We start from the raw sequence: 12,709 nt of genomic DNA, 5'->3' as shown, positions 1-12,709 counted from the left end.
TAAGGCAGGTCTAGTGGTGATGATTTCCCTCAGCTTTTGCTTATCTAGAAAAGTCTTTATCTCTCCTTCATTTTTGAAGGACGAATTTTGCCAGAGAGAATATTCTTGGTTGGAAGTCTTTTTCTTTCATCCCTTAGAATATATCATTACACTCTCTTCTGTCCTGCAAGGTTTCTGCTGAGAAATCCACTGCTAGTCTTATGGGAGTGCTCTTGTATGTGATGAGCTGTTTTTCTCTTGTTGCTTTGAAAAGTCTTTGACTTTTGACAATTTGATTATAATGTGTCTTGGTGTGGATTTCTTTGAGTTCATTTTATTAGGGTACATTGAGCTTCCTAAATCTGTGTGTCCATTTCCTTCTCTAGGTTTGTAAAGTCTTTAGCCATTATTTCCTTAAATAAGGTCCCCCTCCCCACTTGGACTGTCATAATATTTATATTTGTCTGTTTGGTGATGTCCCAAAAGTCCCTTAGGCTTTCCTTACTGTTTTTCCTCCTCTGACTGGGCAATTTCAAATGACCTGTTGTTTCAGTCCATTTTGTGTTGCTATAACAGAAATACATGGAACTGGGTAATTTATAAAGAACAGAGGCTTATGATTTATTGGCTATTGATTTATTTGGCTTATGATTCTGGGATGGTTGCATCTTGCATGGGCCTCAGCCTGCTTCTACTCATGGTGGAAAGTGGCAGAGGCTGCTGAGCTACACTGGCCTGTGACTGCTGTACCAAGGGCCCTATAGAGCAGCAGCACATCCCTCAGCTCTTTTTTTGTTCTCAGTATCTCCCAGGCATCTAGAGTATGCTGGGTCCCTCAGCTCTCTGGGACAGGTGAGATAGAATCCAGTCTCTCAGGCAGCCCCCCTCTTCCTTTCCTCAGGAGGAAGTCAGGAACTGGGAATTTCCTCCTGATCATGTGGCACTGTGCTGAGGAGAGGGACTATGGTGAGCGGGTGCCACAAATTTTCCTACTGGCTTTGTTACAGCTGGTTTTGTGCTCACCTAATGTGATGCAGACTCTTAACTGTCTTCTGGATTTCTCACAAAGGGAATTGCTCTGTGTATTGTTGTTGAAACAGTACCTCAACATGAGGAAAAAGAGTCTGAGGTTTTCTGTTCTGCCATCTTACTGATGTTCACTGTGGTTTTGATTTGCATTTCCCTAATGACTAGTGGTTTTGAGCATCTTTTCATGTGCCATTCGTATATTTTCTTTGGAGAAATATCTATACAAATCCTTAGCCCATTTTTAAATAGGTTTTGTTGTTGTCATTGTTGCATTGTAGGAGTTCTTTATATATTTTGGATATCAATCCCTAAACATTTGTTGTTTTGAGCAATTAAGTTTTGGGATAACTTGTTATGCAACAATGGATAACTAATGAATACTAAAAACTCATGTTACAAATATATTAATTACAAGATTGTAATATAAAAATAATAAAAACGATATAGTGTCTGACATTATGAAGATACTTTTATTATTATATATTTACTTGAGGTACTATGAATGCACAATTTAATGTTTAATAAAAAGTTTGTAATAACATGAAGAAATGCTTATGCTTTCTTAAGTAAAAAGTAGAGTATACATTGATTCCAAGAAACTGAAAAATGACATTCCATACCTTCAATATTTATAACAAATGGGGTTTACATAAATTTATTCTTGTTTTTTTATCTCATTTAATGTCTAATGTGTCATTTAGTCATAAATACTATTTTATTTACACTCCTGCTCTGCAGTAATTTGAAAGTAGATAATGTTTTTAATTATATTATTGCTGTCTTTATTTTTTTTAATTCTCAAATCTAGATGAAATTATCAAAGTTCACAAAAAAAATTGCTCCATATTTTTATTTGAAGATTAACAATTTGTTGATTTTGCTTCCTTTTTCAGATAGCAGTGACATCATGTTATTTTTAAACTTCCTTAAAAATAATATACGTAATCTACTTCTAATAACTTTTTCTTACTTAGCATTCTGGTCAAAACTAGTTCACAATAATTATTTAGTCTTACCTCTATGTATTTAACTTGTTTTAAAACTCAGCAGAGGTGTTTGTCAGCCACAGCTTCTCCACTCTTAAACTTTGAATTTTAATTCATTTCTTATTATTCTGGATCACATCTGTAAGCAATTTACTTAGGAAGGATATCTATCTTGGTGGTGGTAATTTTGTTGTTGTTTTCTTGTCTGCTTGATGATATATTTCTATTGACTTCACAGTTAACTGGCATCTTATCTAGGTAGAGAATGCTAACTCAAACCTCTGCAGATTTTGTTCTGCTATTTTCTGCCATTTAGACTTGAGTAAGAGGCCACACTGGTTTTTGTCTCTCTGCAGTCATCCTACTTTTTTGTTTTCTCTTTAGCTTTATTTGTCTTTGGAATTTTCTTGATGATTTGTTTGGATGAAAATCCATCTTCATAAATGTTGCTTTGATATATGGAAACTTTTGGGTTTCTAAATGATGCCCTTTTTAGTTCATATGAGGAATTTCTTCAACTATAATTTCTCCTTGATGAATTTTATGTTTCTCTCAGGTACATCTATTGATTTTGTAATGCTGCTTCTATTTTTAGACTTCTATTTCAGAATATTCTCTCTCACCAATTTAATCTTAGGCCATAGTAGGAATGAAATAATAAGAGCAATAGTTTGTGTTTGCCTCCTCAGCTCTGCAGCCCTCATAGGAGAACACCTCTCCCCTACCCACAAGCTCAGCAAAATTTTCCATTATCTTGGTGGTGGAAATTGGCAGGGAGAGGCTATTCACTCCCAATCCACATCCATAATAAATCTCACTCGAACACCTCTCCCCTACCCACAAGCTCAGCAAAATTTTCCATTATCTTAGTGGTGGAAATTGGCAGGGAGAGGCTATTCACTCCCAATCCACATCCATAATAAATCTCACTTTTTATTGTCTTACCAAAATCTGTAGAATGTCTTTTTAGTCTATTTTGTAGCTGCAGAGATTTTTTTCTTTTCACTTATTTTATTTTCTAAGTTTCATGAGGGAATTTCAAGAGGGGGGGATTTTTAATCAGCCTCACCTTAACATCATGTCTGGAGCTCAAACCACTGAATTATTTTTGAAAAATATATTTAGACCTGGGTCAAATGAGTTGAAAATGCAAGGAAAGGGTTAAGTTTTCTCCTCAAGTGTGGGCAAAATCTGTAGAGAAAAGAGGAACAACTTTAACAATACTATTTAAGTTTACTGGGCATAAAGTCAGTGTCGAGGAAGGCTTGCCTGGGAGTGGAAGGGCTGCTCTTCTCCTGTAACGCAGACTAATAGACCGACAACTGGGCTCATTTCCAACCATCAGGCCATGGCGGGAGCTGCCAAGATGGGTCCCAGATGGTGAGTGATCGTTCTTATTCTTACTCTTTGAAAGGCTGTTATGAGTTGTGATCTCAGCGGGAGGCTGTAGTTGAGGATGGTGCTCTGACATCTGTCCTTCCTGCCTGAGAATGCTCATGTGTTCAGAGCATGTCTGCTCATGTCTACTCTGCACTTGGGAGAGAAAGGGATCTGTGCTGTCAAAGGTTAGCTAAAGCCCGAAGCCATTCTCCCCTTCTCGGAGCATCCACCCTAGCTAGGTTCATGGCTCCTAGGTGCGGAAGCCTCTTTTTTCCTCAAAAGATCTTTCCCACGTGAAGGTGAGACTTATTTGAGGAGCCAAGTGCAGTGTTTCGGTGATGGTTTCTTCTTTCTTTCTTTCTTTCTTTTTTTTTAGGTGATTCATTTTGGTTTTGCCAATTTGTTTTTCAAACTGTGAATGTTAGTCATTGGTTTTAAGTTAAGAATCAGGAAATTTTCGAATGTCTGCATAAGGATGACAAATGATAGGGAGTAAGATTTTTGTATATCAGGGTCAGTTTGTCCTAAGCGTGGGGAACAAGGTAGAGAAGGGAGAGCAGAGAGGCCAAGGAAAAGAAAGAGGAAGGAGAGGTACAAGGAGAGAATGCAACACGCAGATAATAAGTCACGAATAGGCCGTGGGAGATTCTGAGAAGGGTGTGGTAGTGGAAAGAGGCGATGCAATGAGCTATTTTGTATTGAACACACATGATGTGCTGTGTACATTGCTAGTGTTATTTCACTGAACTTTAATCTTTGCAGTGAATTACGGACAGATATTATCATCTTTCTGTTTTACACATGAGGTAGCTGTGGTTTAAGGGGGATAAGTAACTTGCCCAAGGTCACACTGCTCATAAGTGGTAGAGCGAAAATCTTGCCTGCTTTGCTGTATACCACAAAGTTTCTCCGTGCCAGGTCAGGCCCCCATGGCAGGGACTTCCTGGAAGGAATCACACCCGCCCTTCTCTTGGATGGTGGCAGCTGGGGTCAGTCATTACTGGTTATTATTGTTCTTTGAAAATGTGAGTAACTTTTATCTACTCTGGGCCTACTAGTTTGGGAAATAGCTTTGCTGCTTTTATTTTAGAAGATTTGAATTTAATTTCCAAATAAAGATTCCTTTGTTCTGAAATAAGAATTTATAATTTTTGTGGAACTGTAGGGGTGATACTACTTAATGATGCTAGCACGGCCTGCAGTGGTCTATGGAACCACAGGCCACTGTCTGTATTGTTCTTGTTAAGATTCTCTTTGTCACTACTCCCCTCCCCCCACCTCTGGTGGCCTCAGTTCTGTTCTCTCCTTTTGAAAGTTCAGTGAATTATTGTGATTGTTGTATCTTTCTTTCTTTCTTGTTTTACTTATTTGTTTCTTTTTTTAGCTCTCACTTATGAGTGAGGACATATGGTATTTCTCTTTCCGTGCTGTTTTATTTCAATTAACATAATTTTCTCTAAGTTCATCCATGTTGCTGTGAATGGCAGAATTTGTAAAGGGTCACAAAAAAATGATTACATTGTGTAATGTCAAATATACTAATTATCCTGTTTTGAGCATCATGTATTGCACACGGGTATTGATATTCAATGCGGTGCCTCACAGATATGTACAATTAATTATGTTTCAATAACTAAATTTTTAAAAATTTTAAAAAAGATTCTTTTTGTTTCACAGTGCATGAAAGTTGGTCTTGAGCCAATGAATAGCCAATATGCAATGTTTAGTTTCATCAGAAGCAAAATAAATGCAAATTAAAACAGTGAAGTATCATTTTTCCTCTATCAAAGTGGCAAATATTAAGTTTTTAAAAAAGCAAGCGAGCAAAAATCCTCTATATTGCTCAGGAGGGAAGAATATACCCTTATCATTTGCTGATGGTAATATAATATTTCTAGACAATAATTTGGTGGTATATGTCAAAAGCCCTTAAAATACATATACCCTTTAACCAGGTAGCTCACCTTTTAGGTATTTATTCTAAGGATATAATCATATATGTTTGTAAAATTTTAGTGACGTGGATTTTTTTTTTGTCATTGTTTCTAACAGGAAAAATCTTAGAAACAACTTAATGTGTAAAAATAAGTAATTGGTTAATTATGAAACATCCGTAATGGGATACCATAAAGTCATTAAAAATTGTATTATAGAACAATTCATAATGCGTTTAGCTTAAAGGTAAAAAAGCAGAATGTACAGTGCTACCACTTTTATACATGGCACATGTATATACACAATGTTAATCAGAAGTATAGGTGATTTTTATTTTCTACTGTGTGCTTTTAAACTTGAATCATAGCTACAGTTCAGAAAATAAAACTAGATATTTAGGAAAAAGAAAACAATGGCTGGCTTTTCTCAGAAAAGCAAACAACTATCTAGTAGTATGTGATCAATCATAATTTATGGTATTCCACTCTTAGGGGTTCCACTATCAGCACCTAGTATTTAACTTTTTTCATCTCTTGACTCCTCTTCAAAATACACTCACTTTACCCATAACTCATTAGATCCTAATAAGTCTGTTTTGATAGAATATTACATTTGGAAGAGGCAAGGGCACTCATTTTCTTATTTTACACCTGGGATTGCACGGCTCTAGAGTGAGCTGCAGATTGAGAGGGAAGACAGTGCAGTGGGTAGGTGGCCATGCTTTAGAACCAGACTGCTGGGGTTTGAACACCAGCTCCCCCACTTTTTAGCTGTGTGACCTTGGACAAACTGCTTAATCATTGTAATTCTTAGTTTCTTATCTGTAAAATGGGGATTATATAATCATCATAATACTTAGTTTCTTGTCTGTAAAATGGGGATTATAGTGATATGCCATAAGGTCAGTGTGAGATTTTAATGAAATAATACATATAAAGTTCTTAGAACTTTGTTCTCATAAGTACTCAGTAATTAGTAGTAGTAGTTGTTTTTATTACTATTACTGTTAGGATTCAGAAATGAAGGGCAAGTGATTTGTTCAAGATTATACGACTACTTATTGGCATTGCTAGGACTCGAATCCGGGAAGGTTTTTTTTTTTTCCCTCTAGTGTTCAGTACCCTCTGAGTCTGCCAGGACAACCCAGGCTAGGCTCCTAGGGGGACTGACCTGAAACAGAAAGTGCCCCAGGACAAGGGCAGCTCCAGGGAGTGACTCTAATCACAATGGGAAGTCAAATGCTGGAAAGGGTGAAGCTAGGGAAGCTGAGAGCCAAGTTAGGTACAGAGATGACGCCTGGATCAAAGAGCTAGTGCCAGAGAGAAGAGACAACTCAGAGACGCTGCAGCAGTGGGGTGGGGTGGGGCGGGGCAGATGTTCTATACACTACCAGCTGTGGGCTTCCTGGGAGGTCAGTGTGGTTTAAAGACCCAAGTTCTGGGTGATTAAATAGACAAATGGGGAGATTTCAGGTATAGCTTTGAGAAGATGCCCAAAAGGTAGTAATAACAAAAGATGAAGTAGAATAGTATTATTACAGGTAATAATAATAGAGGATAAAGCTGGGCAGGGCCAGAACAAGGAGCCCAGAAGCCAGGCAGCCAGTCATGATTATCCCAAAGGCACAGCCTAAGTTTGAAGGATCATAAACAAGCAGAGACAGGATAAAATTTCCTTTAAAGAATTCCCCTGACAGCAGAGTGCAGAACGGATTTAGGGTAACAAGGAGATCCTTTAGGAAACTATTGAAATAATCCAAGAAGTGATGAGGACATGAAGCCAGGGTAGTTATGGTGGATCGGAGAGGAGAGGATGCATTCAAGAGATGTTTACGCAATAGACCTGACAGGACTCAGTTTTTGACAGATGTGGAGGCTGGGGGAGAAGGAGAGATCTAAGTGCACGTAGCGTCCTTCACAAAATGGGGCATATAAGAAGTGGAGTGGGTTGGGGCCAGGGAGAGAGAGAGGATAGATGGTGAGTTTATTTTCTAACATGTTGAATTGGAGATGCCTGTGGAGCAGCTGGATGGGATGTACAAGTAGGCAAGTAGATATTGAGGTGCAAAGCTCAAGAGAGAGATCAGGGCTGGAGTGGACACAGAGTCTTCAGCACAACTACAGTAGATGGTGAAATTCTCATTGTGGGCGAGTTCTCTAGAGACAGGAAACGGTGGGTTGAGAGGAAGCCGAGGATGGAATCTGGAAAGCCTTGACATTTAATGAGTGAGAAGAGGAAGAAGAGTCTACAATAGACACCAAGGAGGGGCTAGAGAGATTGGAGCAAACCAGGAGAAAAGTGGAGTCATAGAAACTAAGGGAGAAGAAAAATTCCAGAAATGGGAAGACGTGTCCATGAAAAGACAAGGCATAGTTACCAAACATATTTTTCTTTATTTTTATAGCAGTTTTAGTTTTGCACAGAAATTGAGTGGAAAGTACAGACAGTTCCCATACCCTTCCCCACTCACATACACAGTTTCTCCTATTATTGACATGTCACATTAGAGTGCATATTTACCATACTTCTACAGTGAGCATGATATGTGACTCTAGTGACTGAGCGTCAAGGGTTGAATTGTGCCCCCCCCCCAAATTCACGTGTCATAGTACTTCTGGATGTGACCATATTTGGAGGTAAGATCTTTACAGAAATAATCAAGTTAAAATGAGGTTGTTGGGGTGGGCCCTCATCCAACATGACTGGTGTGCTTATAGAAGAGGAAGTTTGGACAAAGAAACACGCACGGAGGGAGACAATGAGAAGAGACAGGGGGAGACAGCCATCTAGAAGCCGAGGAGAGAGGCCTGGGCCACATTCTTCCCTCACAGTCCTCAAAGAAACCAACCCTGCCAAAACCTTCATTGTGGACTTCTGACCTCCAGGAAAAAAAAAAAAAACGTCTGTTGTATAAGCCACTGTAGTTATGGTACTTTGTTACCACAGCCCTAGCAAATGAACACACTTGGTGAGAGTGCATACAGCCAGAGAAAGAAACTGTGAATAAGCATATCAGAGGGGTGGGAGGGAAACCGGAAAAGAATTAGGTCACCTATGATAAGAGGAGAAAAATACTTCACAAAGCAGAGGGTAGTCACAGTGTCAAATTCTGCAGAAAGGTGAAGTAGGAGGATGACTGAAAATGTCAGTCCAGAGGCCCTCAGTGATCTCTGCAGAGCACTCCCAGTCGAGTAGAGGGAGTGGATGGGCTTTGGAGAGCTGAGAGCATGGAGGCGGCACAGATGGACCACTGCTGCAGGAGGTTTGGTGATAAAACGGGACCTCTTCACTGGAGCAAACTCACCTCTGCCGTCCATAAAGAGCCACATGGAAATAAGCTAGAGTCAAGTCAGCCAGAGCTGGAGACTTCCCTCTTCTACTCTAAAAGCTAAATAAAGGAGAAAAAAGTCAATACTTCTTTTTCCACCCAAAACTGGTTTGGGAAGGATTTCCGAAAGAAAAGGACTTTTGCAGCTCTGATTTTACATGTTGTATTTTGGGTACTGACACAGATTGCATTTTGTATTGTTAAGTCACAAGAAGTTTGAGGCTTCTCAGACATCAAGCCTCTTGTGAATTTGGTGATATAAAGAAGAAAACAAGCCCAACTAGAATTTCAGGGGTCATTTATAATTTACATCAATAAGCAGGAAAAAAAAAGTAGAATTAGAATAGAGAAGTATTAAAACATTTTTTTAGAAAGCTTTGAGTCAAAATGAATGTAAAATTTGTTATCTGCGGTGTTAGGGATACAATAAGTCAAACAAATCAAATGTCACAGTTCTATATTACTGTAGATCAATTAATCAGATTTGACTACACTAAAAGATCAGGTAAAAATAAAATGAAACAAACATTTAGTTAAGTAAACAATGAATTCATACTAGCAAGAAACTGGTAAAACTGGGTAAACCTAACATACGCAACTACCCAAAAGATAAACCTGGATCATCACCCCCATCTTATAACTATTTTCAAGCAACTGAACAATAAATCTTTACCAAGAACCTGGTAGTTTTAAGGCACTGTGGAGAATACAGATGAAATAGCTGATATTTTTATAGCATCAACAATCATGGAAATAACAACAATCATGAAATGGCAAAAGCAATTCAATGCAGTTAATAGTTCAGTGACTTTTAAAAAAGAAATACAAATGATGAAAAGTTCATTCTCACTAAAAAATTAAAGAAATGCCAATTCAAAAATCAATGAGATATTTTCATTTATCAGATTAAACAGTAAAACAAACAATCCAATTAGAAAAATGGGCAGCCTCCATACTGTTTTCATCCCCACTAAAAGTCCAAAGGAAAGGAAATCAGTATGTCAAAGGGGTATCTGAACGCCCATGTTTATTGCAGCTCTACTCACAATAGCCAAGAAATGTAATCAACCTAAGTCTCCATCAATTGATGACTGGATAAAAAAATGCGTACATATACACCATGGAATACTGTTCAGCCATAAAAGAGAATGAAATCCTGTCATTTGTGGCAACAGGGATGAGCCTGAAGGACATTATGTTAAGCAAAACAAGCCCAGTGCAGATGGATAAATACCTCACGTTCTCATTCATATGTGGAAGCTAAAAAAGCTGGTCTCCTGGAACTAGAGAGTGGACTAGTGGTTACTAGAGGCTGGGAAGAGTAGTGGGTAGAAGAGGTAGGGAGAGGTTGGTCAAAGGATACGTAATTACACCTAGATAAGAGGAACAAGTTCTAGTGTACTGTGGCACTGTAGGGTGACTACAGTTAACAACAATTTATTATATAATTTTAAATGGCTAGAAGAGAGGATTTTGAATGTTCCCAACACAAACAAATGACAAATGTTTGAGTTGATGGATGTGCAAATGACCTTGATTTGATCATGTTACACATTGTACGAGGGTACTTCAAAAAGTTTGTGGAAAGATGCATATTATCTTTTAATTCTATTTTCCACAAACATTTTGAAGTACCCTTGTATGCATGTATCCAAATATCACAGTGTACCCACATATATGTACTAATATTATGTATCAATTAAAAATAATAATCATTGGGCCAGCCCGGTGGCGCACTGGATAGTGCGCCGCTTGGGAAGTGCAGCGGCGCTCCCGCCCGAGGGTTCGGATCCCACGTGCAGACCGGTTCCCGCTCACTGGCTGAGCGAGGCACGGGAGCAACGCCGAGGGTTGCGGTCCCATTGCCGGTCCCCGGTCCGGTACGGGGGTGACACTGAGGGTTGCGATCCGTTGCCGGACACGGAAAAAGACAAAAAAAATAAAATAAAATAAAATAATAATAATCATCATTAAAAAATGGGCAAAGATATAAAAAGACATTTCCCCACAGAGGATATACAGATGGCAAACAATCACATGAAAAGATGGTCAACATCACTAGCCATTATGGAAATGAAAATTAAAACCACAGTGAGATATCACTTTTTACCTATCAGAATGGCCAAAATAACTAAAAAATTGTGATAACAGAAAATGCTGGCAGGGTGCAGAGAAACTGGACCACACATTGCTGTTGGGAATGCAAAATGGTACAGCCACTCTGGAAAAACAGTTTGGCAGTTTCTTATAAAACTAAACAGGTACTCACTGTATGACCCAGCAATTGCATTCTTGGGCATTTATCCCAGAAAAATGAAAACCTATGTTCACACAAAAACCAGGACATGAATATTCATACCAGCTTATTCATAATAATCAAAAGCTGGAGAAAAATGCCCTTCAGTAGGTGAATAAACAAACTGTGGTACATACATACCACATTACATACATACATGGAATAATGCTCAGCAATAAAAAGGAAAGAATCACAGCCATGTACTGTATAGTGACATTTCAGGCAGCAATGGATCGCATATACAATGGTGGTCTCATAAGATTACAGTGGAGCTGAAAAATTCCTATTGCATAGTGACATGGCCATCATAACATCATAGTGCAACCCATACCTCAGGTGTTTGTGGTGATGCTGGTGTAAACAAACCTGCTGTGCTGCCAGTCGTACAAAAGAATAGCAATACATTTACTGTATGTACAGCACATCACACTTGATAATGATAATAATAGACGATGTCACTGCTTTATGTATTTACTGTACTATACTATTTATCATGATTTTAGAGTGTACTCTTCCTCCTTATAAAAAAACAAGTTTACTGTAAGACGGTGGCTGTTACTCCAGCAGCAGCCTCAGACATTTCAGGTTCACGGCTCGTCTCTTGATTGCATCATATCTCTTGTGCCTGATTTAATCTCACGTTCTTTTGTTCATCATGGCCCCTAAGCATACAAAAACCACTGCCAATGTTGCCAGTCAGGGCCACATTGAGGGACTGAGCGGTAGGCTATACCATCTGGGTTTGCATAAGTACATTCTACGATGCTCCTACCACAACAAAATCATCTAATGAAGTATTTCTCAGAACATATCCCCATTGTTAAGCAACATATGTCTGTACTTATACACATAAAAATTTCAATGATTCTCCAGGGAATTATGCTCAGTGAGAATACCAATCCCAAAAGGTTACATATTATATGATTCTATTTCTATGACATTCTTGAAATAACTAAGTCATAGAGACAGGGAGCAGACTGGTAGCTGTCATGGTTAGGGGTGGTGGAGAAGTGAGGAGGTAAGTGGCTACAAAGAGACAGCACAGAGGAGGCTTGTGGTGATGGAACAGTTCTGTATCTTGATAGTGGAAATCATTACACGAATCTACACGTGACAAAATTGCAGGGAACTGCACACATACACAAAACTAAAACTGGTGAAATCTGAATAAACGCTGTGGATTGTATCAATGCCAATTTCCTGGTAATGATATTGTAAGACAATTATGCAAGATGTTACCACTGGAGGATACTGAATGAAGGGTACATAGGACTTCCCTGAATCAGTAATTATTTTAAAATAAAAAGTTAAAAAAGTAATTTATAAATAAAATGTTTATCTCTACTAAATATTAAAGAATTGCCAATTCAAACATCAACAAGATATTTTCATTTATCAAATTAGCAATTTATGGTTTTGGGGGGATGGGTAGGGGCAATAATGCTAATAAGTGTACAATAAGAGGTATTTTCATATACTACTGATTGTGGGAACATGAATGGGTATAACCCTTCTGAAAAGCAATTTGTTAACGCATATCAGGACTTAAAAATGCTTATATAAGCAGAAACCCACTCTGGGAACTTTCTGTTTCTCTATGTTCTTAGGCATTTTTTCAGTTCATTCGGCACCTTTGTTCCAGGCACGGTGCTACACATTAGAAACACACCAAAGGTGAGTAACCATGATATCTGTCCGTGAGAAGCTCAGTTTAGTGGTAAATATATCAGATGAGTTTTTTATAACAGCGAAATGTGTGAGGTTCTACAGGAGCTG

General features: G+C 38.4%; 1 protein-coding gene across 2 annotated transcripts in view; it reads left to right on the top strand.

The window, feature by feature from the left end:
- Positions 1-3,284: 3,284 nt before the first annotated feature.
- Positions 3,285-12,709, top strand: part of CD86 (CD86 molecule) — a 68,802-nt gene continuing 59,377 nt past the window's right edge. For both annotated transcript variants that reach the window (XM_008564810.1, XM_008564802.1), the window contains exon 1: positions 3,285-3,374. In XM_008564810.1, the coding sequence (XP_008563032.1) occupies positions 3,343-3,374 (32 nt within the window). In that variant the 5' untranslated portion in view covers positions 3,285-3,342. The remainder of the gene's footprint in view (positions 3,375-12,709) is intronic.

The sequence above is a fragment of the Galeopterus variegatus genome, unplaced genomic scaffold (genome assembly GCF_000696425.1).
Source record: "Galeopterus variegatus unplaced genomic scaffold, G_variegatus-3.0.2 Scaffold192, whole genome shotgun sequence".
NCBI lineage: Eukaryota > Metazoa > Chordata > Mammalia > Dermoptera > Cynocephalidae > Galeopterus > Galeopterus variegatus.
The sequence above is the reverse complement of the archived record's forward strand: the minus strand, read 5'-3'. Positions and strand labels throughout refer to the sequence as shown.